This window comes from Eschrichtius robustus, chromosome 4, assembly GCF_028021215.1.
Source record: "Eschrichtius robustus isolate mEscRob2 chromosome 4, mEscRob2.pri, whole genome shotgun sequence".
In the NCBI taxonomy this organism is placed as follows: Eukaryota; Metazoa; Chordata; class Mammalia; order Artiodactyla; family Eschrichtiidae; genus Eschrichtius; species Eschrichtius robustus.
The window spans coordinates 9,842,597-9,861,446 of NC_090827.1; the positions used below are offsets into that span (position 1 = coordinate 9,842,597).

General features: G+C 40.9%; 1 protein-coding gene across 4 annotated transcripts in view; it reads right to left on the bottom strand.

The window, feature by feature from the left end:
- The window catches only part of FAM13A (family with sequence similarity 13 member A), a 342,137-nt gene that overhangs the window by 82,725 nt on the left and 240,562 nt on the right, over positions 1 to 18,850 (bottom strand). For 2 of the 4 annotated variants that reach the window (XM_068542447.1, XM_068542445.1), the window contains one exon: positions 303 to 344. The exons of 1 other annotated variant lie outside the window; for it this stretch is intronic. In XM_068542447.1, the coding sequence (XP_068398548.1) occupies positions 303 to 344 (42 nt within the window). Of the gene's footprint in view, positions 1 to 302; positions 345 to 16,928; positions 17,205 to 18,850 lie in introns of those variants that run through there. One more of the 4 variants, XM_068542448.1, reaches the window with a different exon arrangement.

The window sequence follows — 18,850 nt, forward strand, 5'->3', positions numbered from 1 at the left end:
TTAGGTTACACCCTAATCATTAGGCAGATTTTGAAATTAAAATGGCTAGCTTGACATCTTTGAATTTAAAACCAAATATCTTATTTTAGTCTTTTCAACTTCGTTAAAATTTGTTCTAAGATTTCTTAAACAAAAGAGAAGAACAATATAGCATGAACATTATGGTGAGGGATTCCAGCAAGCTTAGTCCGGCCACATCACAGAATATTCTATTGAAAAGAACTAACGTGGGCAAATAAACCCAAAGAAGCCTTAACCCTCCCCAATTCCCTGTAACAGACCAATAAAAATCAAATAAGTACCTCAAATAGAAAGGTGACATAGGTCTTTCATCTTCCTGCGAACTGAAAGGAAAATAAAACTTGAATTAATATAATTCCTGTTAATATCATAACATCTCAACTTTACTAAAACTCTGTTCCACCTACCACGATTTTCCTTTTGACACATTAGAGCTAATCTCACACTGGAGTAAGGTTAGTAAAATATACTCTACCTTGGACCTAGCCAAGGCCAATTACTTCCTCAAGGGAGACCATCAAGAGAGGTTTCTTTCAAGATTAGCCTAAGGCAAAAGTAATTCACATCACCCTTTGAAGAGGAAGTTTTTTACTACCTTATTCTACAAGCCCAATCCAAGTATTCATATATTACACATAAACCCTTAAAATGATTACATACTCAGTTATCTCAATAAAGCTAATTACAACTCATTAACGTGATGAGGAAAGTAAGACACAGCCAACAAAATATTCCTGTTAAGTGTATGATGCCCTAGCAATGAAATGCTAGGGCATCAGTAAACAACACTCAGGCTCTCTGTCTTCTATAGTTACGCACAGTATTAATGAGGGTGAATAACATGAAAGGACACAAATGAAACTATAAAAAATAGTTTAAGGGACTTCCCTGGTGGCGCAGTGCTTAAGAATCTGCCTGCCAAGGCAGGGGACATGGGTTCGATACCTGGTCCAGGAAGATCCCACATGCCGCGGAGCAACGAAGCCTGTGTGCCACAACTACTGAGCCTGTGCTTTAGAGCCCCTAAGCCGCAGCTACTGAGCCCACATGCCGCAACTACTGAGCCTGCGCTTTAGAGCCCCTGAGACACAGCTACTGAGCCCACGTGCCACAACTACTGAAGCCTGTGCTCCGCAACAAGAGAAACCACCGCAATGAGAAGCCCGCACACCAAAATGAAGAGTAGCCCCCGCTCGCCACAACTAGAGAAAGCTCGTGCGCAGCAATGAAGACCCAACGCAGCCAAAAAAAATAGTTTAAGTTCCTCAAACGGCACTGAAGCAATATGAAGCTTAATATAAAAGTATTTAATTAAAAATATGAAATATATACTATAGTAAAATATTTTTCCTTTCTTCTACATGTGTTTTTCTTCTGATAAACGACCTCGAATCAATGAATGAGTCTCTCCTCTTCAGTGTCTACTGGAGTGGTCTTTGAACATTTTTGATTACACACTCATATAAAAATTTGCTTTTAAGCAGCTACTCCCCTTAATATATGACTAAGTATCTATTTATGTTAATTATGTGCATCATTAAACAGATAAAAGTAGAAATGTGAAGTATCAGATAAAATTAAGAAGCGCAAATATTATCGTCTTGTACCCCTGTGGTATACCACAAGCATCACTGATGAAAAGAGAAATGTTTGCTTCAGTTGGTAATATCCTGGCAATCACCAAAAATCTTATTACAAGTTATAGTGTAAAACACACACACACACACACACACACACACACACAAGCACGCACCCGTGTCCTGGAAGTTGAAAAGGTCTTAACATTTTAGTTGCAAGATGGCACATAAAATACGGCATGCTATTTTTCACTCTCTCATGATTTTGGTTTCCAATGTCAATATTGCTTAACTATTCTAGTGTTTATCTTCCCAAAGATTTTGTTTGTAACTGATTGTGCCAATTCTTCCCAAGTGAAAGGTAAGTGATAGATCAGCTTTATTCTTGACTCTAATGTTAATGGGCTGAAGGCAAAGCTTGACAAGTTACAGGCACTAACACCTGGGAAATGTCCAGGTGTCTTGGGAAGAAACCACCTGGAGCAGTGCTATTACAGCAGTGACTACTTTAAGCCAAACTGATGCAAGGGGCTTACACATTTGACTTCAAAATAGTCCTTGAAAACACTTAACAAATTATAAACATGTTAGAATTGGGTTTGTTTGCTAATCGAGCGTTCAGTGTCAAAAAGTACTAAGTGTGACACCACTATGCAAAAAGGCTGCAACAAAAAACTTATAATGATTTTACTATTATGGGAACATTGCCTCCATGTAAAACGGAGCAGGGCCTATGGGGCTCCCAGGCACAGAGGCCTTTTTGTTCCCCATTTCTTGTAGGCAAGACTCCAGCCTCCATGACCTTCCCTGAGTTCCAAAGGGCAGATTCGAACAGTTGCAAATCAAGCGGGGAGCAGCCAGGAAACCACCTGAGGCAAGATTAAAGGGCCCAGAGAAACTCATCAAGATTAGCAGGCTGACCACCTGAGACCCTGCACACACCCTAATCCTGTCAGCAACCCCACCCTTTTGAAACTCTGCAGAAGAAAGAAGAATGCAGGACTGTTACTGCCTTGATCCTTACTGCATACCCCTGACCACAAGCCCTGACTGTAAGACCTCTCCCTATTCCCCAGGGAGGGGGGCACAGTTCTTGAGGTGCTAGCCTGCTGTGTTCCCCTCTTTGCCTGGCAAAGAATAAAGCCACCCTTTCTTTCTCCTCCAAAACTCTGTCTCTGTATCTCAGTTCGGCATCCGTGTACAGGGAGCCAAGATTTTGGCCACACAAGTGTTATAAAACGAGCGCCGTACTAAATACTTTTTTGCCCAGAACAGATCCTTAACTCTAACATGTAACAAATTATAATGAAAATTAACAAGGGTACTTTAGTGACCATTCAATTAGCAGTATGGTTGGTTTTCTTAGAATTCAGGAGTGCTTTGGGAGGTGATTTAATGGTACAGAGTTCTGAACACAGCTGTTATGTGCTTTGGCTAACACTTTTTGTGTGTGCCTGAAAATTTCCTTGTAGCCAACAGGGGGAATCAAAATCAATCTTTTCTTTCTTTACACCTTCTCTCCCTCAGACACTTATTCATCAGCCAGGTACTATCAGGTGCTTGACATTAATTATCTCATGTAAATCCTCACAAAAATCCCTCCCTGGTACTTGCCCCTCCCTTGAGAACAGCGGGCTCAGAGTGGGCACACAACTTACCCAGGTCACACAGCTAGTGATGTGCAGACAACACACTTTTGTTGTTTACTGCCTTGCCTTCAATTTTAACTTATCAAAATATTATGGAGTGAATGTCCTCATTCTGGCACAAGATCTTGTGGACTTTATAATTTATAAGCTCCATGCCATGCTTCGGATTATAGCAACTCTACACTAACCTTAGTCAAAGTCCATTCACAATGCATTATGCCTGATAGTGCGTACAAGGTGGTTAATTTATTAAAATGTATTGGCACCATGTCAAGAACGTCTCGATAGAAACACAAGTTTTTAATCATGAGCAAATATTTTTCAGGCTGCATGTGTATAAGGTAAATTTGTCAATGAAAGACAAAATCAGAAATTCTTAATTTGGATATGTCCCTGAATTCTGAGCAGTTATAAGTGTTCCAAAAAAGAAAATGAAAGCACTGTTAGTTAAATGAAATGAAACAGACTCAGTAGTAGATGTGCTTAGTCAGTAGCAGCCAACAGGGCAGCAATCCATGCGCAGTACCCAAGAAGAACAATATAATTTGAAAAGAAAATGAGGATAAATAATTAATTTTGACACTTAATTAGCCTATTTCTTTTTTCCCTTTCATAAAAGTACCCTTGGCCCGGGGTTTAGTAATGTCATCTTGACAACAGTATAAATTATGAAACAACTAAAGCATTGATTTCAAATTGATTAAGTCACTTAATTCTAAAAATCAATTTTATGCATTGACTTTAAAGGCAATTTGAAGGAAAAATGGCCGAGGACAATTCTTCCAAACAGAACAGAGAAAATAAACTTTTCCATAAAATGTACACACTGGAATGCAAAACATTTGAAAATATCACCACTTCTACCTCTGTGCAGAATGAATACTGGACTATTATTACATGTGCCCAAACACCTATTTATAGAGATACTTATGCCTGTTCCTAGCTTTACATCAATCTCAGACATGTCCAATGATATTAACTGAGTTGTATTTTTTTTCCCTAAATTTTAAATTGAGAATTAATTCAGATTTACTTTCAATTTTTAAAAATAAGCACATGTACTGTGAATGAAAAGGGGAGACGTGTCATGAAATGAAGCCAATGACAAACTGTAACAACTTGGAATTCATTCAGTTTCCTCCTTGGTTACTAGTATAAACCCAATGTGTTAATTATTTCCTGTTTGCTGACTCAGAATAATAGCCAAGTTTAAGCGGCTAATTAGTTTGCCTTTTTTTTTTTTTTTAATTCAAATACATTGAGAGATTTGGGCAATCACCTCATGTACGTCAGGCCACTGGGCGCTTAACGTCCTAGACATGGGGTGTTATGGTCTCTCAAAACAGCTACCTGTGGGAAGAACATTTATCAAATAGACCCAAGTAACCGTCCAAATCTAAGAAGCTACAACTGAGAAGGGCAATAACAAAGACAGGAGGGTTTTAGTGGGGGCCTAACTTATCTTTTTTATCATTTAATTTTTATTTTATATTGGCGTTTAATTGATTTACAATGTTGTGTTAGCTTCAGGCCTACGGCAAAGTAATTCAGTTACACATATACATATATTCATTCTTTTTCAGATTCTTTTCCCATATAGGTTATTACAGAATATTGAGTACCGTTCCCTGTGCTCTACTAACTTATCTTTTTATGTGGTTCAACATTGGTTGAACATAAAGGCACGTGAATGGATGACACCTAGACTTACAATCTCTTCCTGAGCTGCACTCATTTCTAAACTGAAGCCACAGAATGCAATCCCTATCAATTTAATTACACAGCAAGCTAACCGAGATTGTGAAAAGCATGGCGTTTTCTGTGTCTAAGAAAAACCAAATACTGTTGGGCGAATTCCCAGACTGAGGTATTCAGAACGGACACTCAAGTTACTGGATCAAACCACCATTCCATTCAATTCCCTTTTGAACTGTCCTGATAAATGTTCCAATTAGTCCAACTTTCTAATTGGTTAATGTGGCTGGCTACCCCCAAATTAACATAATCTGCATATTTGGCGACATACTTTTAACTACATTTTCAAGTGATCTGAGCTAGGAGAAATAGTTTGTAAGTGTTCCTTGGGTACTGAAAAGTACAGCAAACAGGTAAAGGCTAAGGATTAGGCTCCATTCATTGAAAAAACTAGAAAAACCATCTCCTGGGGCTTAAAAACAAACAAACAAACAAAAAAACACAAAGAGCCAAGGGGAGAGAGAAAGGGAGGGCCAAGTGAAAGGACAAACTTTTAAGTATTAGGTAAACATTTTCTCTGGAATTCAGGTTTTTCCCTCACGTTGCAACAGAATGTACTAAGTGGAAGAATTTTCATAGATGAATTTTCTTCGAGGACGATGAGGTGAGTGAAATTAGCATATTTACTTTCCTTCCTTCCTCTGCAAAATATAAAGTGCCATACTGGAGCCTTTTGATTTATCCACAGTCTCAGGCATTAACATTCATAACCCTCCATTTATAGCGTTTATAACCCTCCATTTGGGGTGTGATGTAGCAGCTGGCGTTCTGCTGCTCAGATTTTTGGTTCAGCTCCATTCAGGAACACGGTAGAAAACAATCTCCCTGTTCCTTTTGGAAAACAAATCAGGTTTGGAGAACAGATCAGTTTGTAGCCGAGTGTTTGCCCCTGTAATTTTAGGGGGCATTTCTGTAGATGTATGCATACTTCTTTATTATAAACCCAAGCAACTTTGTTTACAGTTATATTATTTGTATGTTGTAACTAAGAATGCAACACCTAGCTGCCAGTAGAAATAAAAACAAACCACTGAAGTTCAAGAGCAAATATGTCTTCCTGACCAAAGGGTAAATGCAAAGAGCTGAACTGTTAACGTTCACAGGACTAGAAATTTTAGCTAACACGAAGAGGTATTACACTTCGGAAGCAAAACCAATCAAAAGACTTCCAAACATTTACAGCTTTCCCCCCAATAAGACAGGAAAATATTTCTACTATTTTCTTGATTGCTTAGTAGAAATTTGAAATATACTGTTAGGGGATGAATTGTGTCCCTACAAAAAGATACGCTGAAGCCCTAACCCCCAGAAACTCAGAATGTGATCTTATTTGCAAATACAGTCTTTATAGAGGTGACCGAGTTAAAGTGAAGTTACTGTAGTGGGCCCTAATTCAATATGACCAGCGCCCTTATCAACAGGATATTTGCACACAGGGAGCACGCGTTGTGAAGATTGGAATTGTGTTGCCACAAGCCAAGAACTCCAGGAAGCGAGGAGAGAGGCAGGGGACGACTCATTCCCCAGGGTCTTTAGAGGGCGCACAGCCCTAGCCAACATGTAAATTTGGGACTTCTGGCCTCCAGAACTGTGAGACAAGAAATTGCTGGTTTTCTGGGCTACCCCGTTTGTGGTACTTCATCACAGCTGTGCTAGGAAACTAATATATCTACTAAAAAAATGTTTTTTCCCCAAATCCGGAATTAAGAACCTGACGAAAGTGTCTCCATCTTATGTAAAGGTTGTGCTCTGGAAATTCATTTGTAGGGATGCTGAGACTAGACTAGATTGCCCACACTGACATGAGGATTCGATTTCCAGGCCTGTACTAACCTCTCGTTCAAATAAACTATCCTCAGTAAGCAGTCCAGAGTCAGTGTTTTGAAAAACTTTGGCCACTATCCAGTTAGAAACACATTTTACATCATGATAGTACACAGACACATAAAAGGGACATATTTCATAAAATTATTCTTACTTTGGATATTTTCTATTTTGTTATACTTCGCTTTATATAAAACACTGGTCACAACCTGCTCCATTGGTTTTATGACCACCAATAGTTCATGACCCACAGCTGAAAAATGCTATGCTAAAAACACATCTCCCTTGCTTGATGTGTAATTAATACTCAGTGAATGTTGCTGAATTAAGATCTATGTTCTCATAGGACAGAGAACAAACACTTTTTCTTCTCTGCCCCACTGCCAGAATCAGCTCTGGGCCAAAGAAGTACAGATATTGTTGAGCCTGGATGGCACAGAAAACCAGAGAGGAAGCGGGTCCAGATACGCCCAACAATGGGCGCGAGAATGTCGTTCTAGATGACCGTGGTGGAGCTGACAGAGGATTTCCAGGTCTCTCTCTCTTTTTTTTTTTTTTTTGAATTTTATTTCATTTTATTTATTTACAGATTTTTTGAATTTTTGAGTTTTATTTATTTTTTATACAGCAGGTTCTTATTAGTCATCCATTTTATACACATCAGTGTATACATGTCCATCCCAATCTCCCAATTCATCCCACCACCATCACCCCCATCCCCGCTGCTTTCCCCCCTTGGTATCCATACTTTTGTTCTGTACATCTGTGTCTCTATCCAAGTCTCTTTTAAATATTCTTTTCCTGCTTATACCACAGGATGGTGTCAAGGAGACTCAGGGACCCCTGTTTTTTTGATTCCTCCTTACTTTGTGACCACAGCATTCTTTATCACCTATATTTTGGTCTCTTCAAGTCAAAGAACTATTATACTTGGAGGGAACTAGGGAGCATCTCATTCTAATTCAATCCCTCTACCCAGCTAGTTCCACCCGTGGATGCCCTTCTGATGACCACCTTTCGATCTCTAGGGAGTTGGAGGGGGGTGGTGAGGGTGTGTGCTTGTCAGGGAAGGGGAGTAAAGTTTTTAAGCAGGGAGGGGTGGGATTGCTTCACCTTCCATCTCTTTTGCATCTTCCCTACAGTGAGAAGGTCAACAGGAAACTAGCACCACCTGTGGACACAGCCAAGAGCATCACATTCACTTTACAGGGGATCCTGGCTGGAGATCTGTTTAGAAGTCACAGGACAGAATCCTCATGCCTGTTACAGTATTTAAGTTGTAATTAATAGGCCAACTGCTCTCCTTAAAAAAAAAAAAAGTTTATCCCTTACCTCCACACGTGGTCAACCACCAGACTGTGTTGATTTCATCTCAGAAAGAGTCAAGTCTTCTGAATCTGATCTTTCCTTTCCATTTCCATTTGCCTTAGTCTTTCATAGGGGCCCAGAGCAGTTTATCCTTAATACTCCCACCAGATTTATCCCCCTAACCTAAAAGCCTCCCTGCTTCCCCTTCGTCTCTGGGGTAAAATCCAGATGTCTGCACCTGGCACACAAGAGTCCTCCCAATCTCAGGGCAGTGAGCCTCTGTCGACCTCTCACTGCACTTTCGTAACTCTGTCTGTACGTGCTGTTCCCTCTATCTTAAATGCTTCCGCCACCTCTCTCTGTCTGGTAAATACTTCATCTCTCAGCTCAAATGTCATCTAATCTGGGACGCCGTCTCCATCACCCTGGAGAGGGGAGTGGCTTCTCCCTCCAGGCTCCCGGACACTGTTCACAGCCACGAGGCAGTGCTTAGCACACGACGCCAAAATTCCTGAGTTCGGATGCTTGCCCCACCTCCTGGATTTGTCTTTATCTTTGCCCCACCAGCACCTAGCAAGGTACATTCCGGGTGCTCAGTCAGTGGCTGTGGAATAAAATCAGCCTCATCAAGACCCTGCTGAGTGCTGACACTACCGTGCGATTACATATTTTTAAAACATACACTGTTTATAATTTGTAAAATTAATTTTGCCAGCTGGAAGCATTCTCAGAGAGCTGTATGTTGATTAGTTTAAGTTATCTTCTTCCCTGCGATTCCGAACTTAATGGAAGTGCAACCGTGCCATGGGTTTTCTCCCACCCTTATTTAGAAAAGAAAATTAATTTTCTCCCACTGCACAGAGGGGGAGCTCTGCCATTGTGCCAGTAATATAAACCCTGTACTTTCTGTAGGGTACAGTGAGCCCAGAAAAGGATTTGTTCAGGCAAGGCAATGTTTGAATATGGCCTTGCCACACACTCTATCTGTTTGTTCTGGCTTGAGAGCAGGAAAAGAAAATTTTTTTACTTCACTGCAAACCCAAAGGTTTGGGTGGAGCTTAAAGAAATTTTTGGTTTAGTCACAAAACTATTTTCAATGTAGCTGGAAGCTCTGATTTGTTTTTGAGATTCTTGTTCAGCAAACTGATGTTTATCATTATTATAGACATAGCAATATCGCCTTAGGGAGGCAGTAGTTTAGAATGTAAAAACACAGTAACTTTCTTTTTGAGGGCGTTGATATTAGTGGATAAGAGGATATTTTTAGAACATTAGCAAATCAGTTAAAATGCTTTCTAATCTTTAGATACTGAAACAAAAGCAAAAGATTAGGGGGTTACCTGCAGAAGGGAAGAAGGAAACAGGAAATTGTTTTTTTACTAACTTCTTTCAATTATTACCTTTATTATAACATTCTTAATGGCTCGTTAATATAGTTTTTATTTAACAGGTATATAATTTCCCCAGTCGTTAACTCTGAATGCGGATTTCTTGAGGCACACGAAACTGTGCAGAAAGCAATGCGAATTCGCCTGTCACCTTCCAGCCAGTGAACTCTCCCTCTGCCAGAGGAAGGCTCTGCACAGAAAGAGGAGTCAAGGACTTGTATCTGCACTGCCATGATTTTACACGGGTTTGCAGGAGGACGAGTGACCGGCGAGTGTACAAAGGTTGATGTCCACACAGGCTCGAGCTCCGTGAGCTTCCAAAACCAGGGCCAGTGCTCACTCAGCCTTTTTTGAGTGCCTACTACTTATCAGAGCTTATGATAGGGGCTGGAGATACGCAGGCTATTAAGATATGGGCTCAACCTTCCCAGAATTTATAGGCCCGCCGAGAAACAGAAACTTGACATTTGACCATTATCATAAAAAAAAAAGGGATCCAGAGCTACCACGTACTGAGAGCTCGCCCTAATAAGCCAGGCCTTGGGCTGAGAGCTTCATGTACATTATCTCACTCTATCCTCAGTGACATCTTTGGAGGAAGGTATTACTCACCAGATTTTTCAGATAAGAAAAGTACGTTTTAGAAAGGTTATAAGCAACTGGTGGAAGGTCACGGAGCCAGGCGGGGCTGAGATTCACATCCTGAATCTCAGGTCTGTGGAAGCCAGAGCTCCAGACCTTAAAGTCAGAAGCTCGGTGCAGACCCGCAGGTTAGGGGAGCTTAGGGGACGTAAGTGACACTGGGAGTGAATTGTGTGGGTCACACTGGCATTATTAGGACAAAGATAATGAATGGACAGGAGAAAAGTTCTCCAACAAAGGCAGAGGATGTGTGAAGGCATGAGGAGGCACGGCAGGGAGCCCAGCGCTGTGGACACAGCAGGTGTGTGCCAGGCGGCGGCACTAGAGGAACTGAGAAAGACACAGAGACAGACAGACAGACACACACGCACACAGAGGCAGGCACTTGAGTTTTCGCCAAGTCAAGGCGTTGAAAATGAAGGAGAGTCCCTTACAAAAACACAGCATAGTTTATCAATGGTCTCCTCTGGCTGGCTTTTGGTTCCTAATTATAGTTTCAGGGGCTATTTTAACCTAGACAGCAAAGTTACATTTCTTCCCATCGTCATTTTGCTGGCAGCAAAAATACTGAGGTATCACCTTAAGCTTTTCCTGAACCCTTCTTAACTTTTTCGAGTGTGTTGGTTCCATTCAATGTGATCTGAGAAAAGCAGTTCAGTTCTTCATTTTTATTTCTATGACGTTCAAGTGTTCTGATTTTTATTCTTATATTTGATGAGAAGATACCATGTTTTCCTGACCCCAGACCTTAAAAGGTTTTCATAAAATGTATCCTGTGTCTCTTCCCTCTCCCCTTACCCAGTATTGTTATTTCTTTTACTGGGGTCACTTACTTTAAAAAAATCAACTTCCAGGGCTTCCTACTATTTCTTTTTACTACCCTCATCCCCACTATTTCCCATCAATATATCTTTTCTATGCAAGAAATAAAATCAGTTTCCACATCTGGCTTCTTGATGATCTGTTATAATGTAGTATCTAGAAAAGGCAAGTCTATAGAGACAGAAAGTAGATTAGCGGTTGCCTAGAGGTGGGATAGGGGGCTTGAGGGTTGCTGTGGTCAGTTTGGGCTGCTATAACAAGATAACAGATTGGGCGGCTTCAACAACAGAAACATTTACTTCTCACAGTTCCAAAGATTGGAAGTCTCAGGTCAGGGTGCCAGCACGGCAGGTTCTGGTGAGAGCTCTCCCTGGCTTGCAGACTTCCACCTTCTTGCTGTACCTCCACGTGGATGGGGGTGGGTGGGGAGACTGTGCTCTGGTCCCTTCATCTCCTTGTACAGGCACCAATCCTATCTTGGGAGCTCCACCTCCATGGCCCTCATCCAAACCTAGTTACCTCCCAAAGGTCCCACCTCCAGATACCACCACACTGGGGATTAAAGCTTCAGCATATGAATTTTGAGGGGCACAAACATTCAGCCCACAGTAGGGACTGAGAGCTAAAGAGCACAGGGTTTCTTTTTGGGTGTCAAAAATATTCTAAAATTGACTGTTAGCGATGGTTGCATAACCTTGTGAATATACTAATAACCACTGAATTGTATACTTTGAGTAGGTGAAGTGCACGGTATGTAAGTTATATCAATAAAGCTATTACTAAAAAAGTTACTTCTGGTTCTTGTTAAGGGAAGAAAAAATAGTGCTTTTAAAAGGTTTCATATAGTACGAACCATTTTTTGGCAGTTCATTCTATCATCACATAAATATATAAGTATTATAGGAAAAACAGGGTAAAAGGTTTTGAGAGTTTCAAGAAATTTGATTCTATGGTATTTGCAGTGGCGCTTCCCACAAATCACGCTTTAGGTCGCTTTCTACTATTCACCCAATACAATGCAATGGTAGAGCATCACCTTAAGTGTAAAGCACTCTTGCTTCAAGAAATTGAAAGACAATGCAAGTGTAAGAGTAACAAACTCAAAAGAAAAGCAATATGCTACTACTCTTTACATTTGAATAGTTATCATTTACAAAGAACTATAATATTCTTTAACTACAAGATTTCTCCTCTAAGTAAGTGTGGTAGGTATTATCATCGCATTTTATAGGTGAGGAAAATGACCTGCCCAAATTCACGTGGCTAATTAGCTGTCGTGTCTGGATACATTTCGTGACGGCAAGTTTACTATCTTTCCATTGCTTTCCCCACTGTTTAGTGCTGTGACTCTCTAACGCCTCTCTTTCAGTTTTTCAGTGGCTTAGACAGGGTGATCTCTGTAAAATTTAAGAATACCCTCACCTTAGTTCATACTATCTTCTTTATCTGGAGTAATTAGCAAATATTTAAACTCCAGAGGTACTGCAACCATCACATGAGAGTAGAGCCCACAGAGGTCTGTCTTGTTCTCAATGATTCTTGTTACTACCAAATACAGACCACACTGGTGATGAAGTCCAAGTTCAGATATTCAACCCCAGAAGGGTTAACCCAGACTTGAGGCGAGGCAGCTTTTAACCCCCTCTTAGACTGTGTTTGTGGAGGAGGAGGGCGGGGAGTGCAGGGAGTGCTATCAGAGTGCCAACAAGTTCGGAATAACACGGGTTGAAGAGATAAATTAACTGAAGGAGTCACCACCACAAGCAGTAGAGGGCTCTCTAACATCACCCAGAAGACTCACAAGCAGGACCATCATTGCCTGGGTTGTTCCCTGGTTAAATCCCACATCATCCCCATGTTCCCAGTGTTTACTTGTTTGCTAAAGGACATTCTAAACACCAGTGCTTAGAAAAGGCCAGATGAATTCTGCTGATAAGAAGACTCAGTGAAATTTTCCCATGCTGGATCACTAATACATGTTAACTAATCCTGTTGCTATAAACCTTCTTCAAGAGCCACTGCAATCTAGAAGTATGGTGTGTTTCACCATCATAAAATGAATATTCAATAACGTATGTTGAACACCATAATTTGCTAGGTAAAGTAATGAAAAAGAGAGTTACACTGACATTGTTAATCTCAGTTTCCCACTTTGATAAATAAACCAAGGGAAAAAAGGGATGCTAAACCTGTGAAAACAGATGTCAATGCATTAAAACCAAAGGAATCTAGATTAATCACTAGTGCTCTTAATGTCATCCATCCATCATTAGTCCTTGTGGATATAAGATGAGTTAGTGACTATTTGAAAGTTAATCTAGCAAATCAAACTCCTGCTGTGAAGTTGAGAGTTCTGTCATAGACATAAGAGTGAGTGAAGACTTTATTTCTTAGCCTACTGAAGTCTTTCTATACATAAAATGGAGATCCTTACCTACGGATCCGTAATATCTAAGGGAAAAAAAGCCAATGGCATATGAATCATGCAAAGAGTCTGAGGTATAAGTAAAGCCTAGAGTCTGATAAAACATACTATCTCTTTAGTGACAGAAGGTAAATTTAATACCACAGAAGAAAACTTTTATTTCAATTCTTAATATAGTTTCTCTACTTATTTATGACATTATTTTATTTCTTTGGAAGAACGTTTTCAGTTGGCAAGACTATCCATATAATGTTATACAGTGCAAATATTTTAGTATTTCTAAAAATGTTTGGGAAAATTTAACCATCTCAAAAGACATATAAGATCCGTCGTTAATTTAAGCCATTTGAAGTGAACTTTAAGAACTGAGTCCTTCACTCTACAGAGGGTCACATTTTCAACATTCAGCCTCTGCAGTTTTTCTAAAAGATGATGAGTTTCTGCATAGTGACTCCCACCCTGGCAAGTCTGCAAATTACATTAAGTTGGAAACAGATAGCAAAATACATTAAAGCGAACCCAGGTATTTATTTCATTCTTAGCCTCCGACCTCACCTGTTAGTCTCATCTTAGTTACAGATAAGCAGTAACAGATTTATCTTCCAGATACTTTCACAACATGCTAAGAAAGGCTAAAAAGTCACTCATGGGAATTACAAGCTAAGTAGACACTGAGATGCAAACATGCCATCTAATAAGATCATGTGCTTCTATGAGGTTACATAGGATAATATTATCCACGCAGGTGCATCTCTACTATTATGCTAATTATACTCTCCATTACTGGATTCACCACAGTAATGTAACTGTAACGGTCTGGTAATGTGTCTGCGTCCTCACTAGCATGTGACCTCCCTGAAGCAGAGTTGTGTCTTAATTTACTGGCAGTATAGGGTAGTGTTCGGTCATAAAGAAAATATTAAAAAAACACTGTAAGTATGCTTTGTTCTAATAGGTAACACCGACCGTCTAGTAAATGAAAGCATCAATTATGACAAAGACACCTCACATAAGGTCCTGATATTAAATATGCTATTTGGGGATGTTGAGTAGTATAGCGTTAGCATCTTACATCTTGACACCTGCTGTCAATGGCTTTATACAAGCTATACTCATTAACCAGAGTTTAGATCAGTGTTTCTCTGTGTGGACCATTTGTACCAGATTCGCTTTCAGGAAGCTCGTTAAAATGTTGATACTTTCCCTGTCACACCCAGATTCAGATTCAGTAAGTCTAGGGAAGGAAGGCAGCAGGAAGAAGCTGATTTTTTAAAAAATAAGGTCCCTAGGTAATTCTCATGCACCTAAAAGAATGAGAGGCATTGGCCTCTCTGCTCAATACAAACATGAATGAGCATGAGTTTCTCTAACTGGTATTTAAAGCTATTCTTTCCCTCACCCTTCTTTTCATTCAGTTTCTAGCCCCTCAGTGCTCTTAAAGAGAATGGAGCAAAGCATTCATCCCATCAGCCGGCATGTGCACCACGAGGCTCTGCAACTTTCCTGTTCCGGGCGGGATAACAGTGCGGGCAGTTGGCAACAGTCATCTTTACTAGAGGGTCACAGAAATCCTCAGCCAAAAATATTGAATTGGGCTCGAAGGAAGCAATTATACATAGGAACAGGAAAGTTTTCTGCATAAGCACTTAAATTCACAAGAGGTCCATAACGAAGTGAACAACACAAACCTACCTGTTCCTTGCCTTCAAGAAGTACATAATCACAGGCAGGCACAGGCTGGAAGTGAGGACTGCAGGGTAATCAATCAAATTAAACTCTCAGAAACAGGGAGACAGTGAATGCACTGATCGGCAGTCTTGAACGCAGAGTCAAATTATTCCTCTTACGTAGGCTTATTAGTAAGGACTAACAGTGCAAAATAATTTTGCAGGAAATTACGCTGATTCTATTTTAGCTTTCATCAACTTAACTCTCTAAACAATATTTTAGCTGAATAAAGATCTGTTTGCTTCTTAACAGTGATTATATCACTGAGCAGCTTATTACAGAGTTCAGTAAGAGCCAATATGCTTATCTAGAAAGAACTTGCTTAAGACACTTAAGACCTGACACCATTATAAGATAAAACAAGGTCCCAACTTTAAAGTTGGAAACCAAATCAAGACTCCGAAAAGTGTACATTAGTTTTTAGTCTCTTGCAAGTTTCAAGCATGTGGACATTTCCACTGAATTAATATAGACAAATTTCAGATCTAGCCATAAATCACTCTGTGCTACCTTGGGTTATCAATTTTAGAAAAGGAATTCTAGGGACACCCCCATCAAGCTCCCATGACAGTGCACTTGTCATTACAGTGAAAGGAAAACAACTACACCGTTTTATCTCACAGGGTACATCTGCAGGAACCATTTTCCAAACGAACACTCAATTTTTGTTTACCTTATTTTCATGTTGAAACATGAACATCCAGTAAAATATGGGCGGCATGGTTTTTAAAAATAAAATTCACTTTTTTGTCTAGGTTTTATTCAATCTTATAGATAAACCACGTTCACCATTTGACTTTTAAAATCACTTCCACTAACAGTTTTCTTAAAGGAAGCGTTTACATGGAATCAAAAGCCACTGCATGTAGAGCAGGTGCGGCTGAAATAGGATAATATGATTGGCAAAAGTAATTCTAAAAATCCTAAAACATGACCTTGGGCAACTCAGACTTCCTTCAAGCCTCAGTTTTCCTGCTGTGAAACTGGAGGGCTGGACTCCATCACCACGGAGGTGACTTCCAGCTTCAACATTCCGGGACACCTTATTCACGTATTAGCTCACCAGCAGTGTTCTTTTTAACAAGCCCTTTGTTTAAATTTACCTTTTTCTGCATTGGTATAACTCCTCCACCTCACCCTCCACAATCCATGTTACAATCATTAGAGAACAAAACAGCGCCTTGAGCTTAATCATTCTTACAGAGCAGTTTTTTTTGTTCAAAGATGTCATCTGTGTAATAAACCTATCTAGAATTATTCATGGGGAAATAATAACCTTCACGTTTATGTCCACGTATTATAAAGTACTTATTGATAGAAAATCCTTGCCTAGATCTGAACTCCAGCAGAGAAGGCTCCTAAGATGCATTTTTAAGAGGTCTTTCGCCTGTCGACATCCTTCAAAATGAGCTTAGAGCTCACCGCAGCTCCACAACATTGCTAAGAAGCTGACTCAAGTTTTATTTTAAACCCGCTCGATACATTCTTCACTTTCTGTTTTTCTTCAGATGTCAAAGCCGCTGTCTTGTATTTATTTTCATTCGAGGAAGGCAGTAACTGAACAGACGAATCAAGTGAAGAAGATGAGAAGCTGGGCAGAAGTGTCAGCAAAAGAAGCGGTCAAATATCTACCCTTCTCTGGTCTCGGGGAAGCACGTTCCGTCCAAGGAACTCTACACAGTTTGCAGCACATGACTGAAAGATGCCAAGTACTGGCAAAGTTACACGGCTTTGGAACATTCAGAAAACACAGAAGAGAAGCACAGAACCAAATAGGAAAGCACACTACCTTTGCAGGGGCATGATTTCACAAGCCATCCTTGTCTGGAAATTTGCAAGGGACCCTCACAACTGTGTCTTCGGCGCCCAGCAGGGCGTCTGTTCGGGGGCGGGGGGCCAGGCTGCTCTCAGCGGCTGGGCTGGGCTGGGCTGGGGGCGCGAGGCTGCAGCTCGCCGCTGGAGAAGCAAGTGGCTCTGCCGCCAGCCAGCGTCCTGCGGTTCGCAGCCTCCGAACTTCCCCGGGCGGAGCTACAGGGCTGCTCGCTCGCTGCCTCTGCACATTTCCACCGCAGTCCACTCTGACCTTTGTTCCAGGGAAGCAGCTGAGCCCGCCAGCCAATCAGAGGAGCAGCTGCCGCAGGGCTTAAAGGCGCTGCTGCTTCTGCTGCTGGCGGCTTCTCGGCGGCGGGCTTGCCTAATTCTGGTAACTCGAAACTCTCCTCCGAGCCCTTCCACAGACGGGCTTGTCCGCCTGCGGAAAGCAACCAATAACTGCAGCAAGAGCAAAGGGTCCCTCAACTTCTCAACGTTTCGGAGGACTGCCAACAAGGGAATCCATGTGTCAAGGAAACACACTGCCTCCGAAACGGAAGGTTTCTGTGACACAAGGCGTGAGCTATGCTCAGTCTCCTTTCTTCCTTTAAAAAAAAAACAAAAAAAATCAAACCACTAGCATTGGAAGGCGTGACACTGTTCTAGAAGGCACACAGGCATTCTTCTAGACTCCTGCCCTACCCATATTCATTTCCTGCTGATGTCTGTTTACATTGCGGTGGTTACTAGTCACTGGGGACATCTCCCAAGGCACATAGCTCTCGTTTCTGGGGAGGACACACGTCCTAAGACTGCCCACCGTCTCAAGGGATCAAAACGGCTATTCCCACGGAAGGATTTCAACTGATTATTTCTGTTTATCCTTATAAAGTTGAATGTGTTTATTTACAGAGTCATTTTCCTCTAAGAACATCACCAGCATGTTTTTGGTTGGTTGGTTATTTACTTATAGATTTTTTTTTTTTTTTTTTTTTTTACAGGTAACACCAAATCAATTTCTCGTAAGGTCTGCTAAATGCCTGTTAATTATCCAGCTCTCCCTTAGTTTCCTCTTCAGTGTGGAATACTAAAGTGTTATTTTAGGAACATAATTGTTCATTCACAGGTTTCAAACGTTGCAACAACAGTAAAAATATATTTTAATAAGATTTCTTTCACATCATAGGATTTGCCGAGAGTTACAACAAAGTCCAGAGCACAGCTTTTAGTAGAAGAAAGGGCAGAAAGCTAGAGTCCATGACGTTCAGAAACAGAAAGGGGCGGGGGGGGGGGGGGCTTCCCTGGTGGTGCAGTGGTTGAGAGTCTGCCTGCCAACGCGGGGTACACGGGTTCGAGCCCTGGTCTGGGAAGATCCCACATGCCGCGGAGCGACTAGGCCCGTGAGCCACAACTACTGAGCCTGAGCGTCTGGAGCCTGTGCTCCGCGACAAGAGAGGCCGCGATGGTGAGAGGCCCGCGCACCGCGATGAAGAGTGGCCCCCGCTTGCCGCAACTAGAGAAAGCCCTCGCACAGAAACGAAGACCCAACACAGCCATAAATAAATAAATTAATTTAAAAAAACAAAAAACAAAAAAACAGAGGTGGCTGGTACGACCAAAAAAGTATCCTTCTCCCCTGTATTTTTTCCCAGATTTCTTACAGATCACTCATAATTCTGAATTTAGAACACGAAGTCCTTTTGTAAGCGTCTGCTCTCCTTTGCTATACCTGCTAATAAAAATATTTCATTGTCTGACTAAATCCTCCATCATATTTATGAAAATGGATTAGTCATCCTGAAACTTATGTTCAGACATTATGACAGAATATCAGGAACTAAAATCAGCCTTTTAAAACAATGGAAGTTGAGTTAAATCCAGAACTTACTTTAAGTTGTC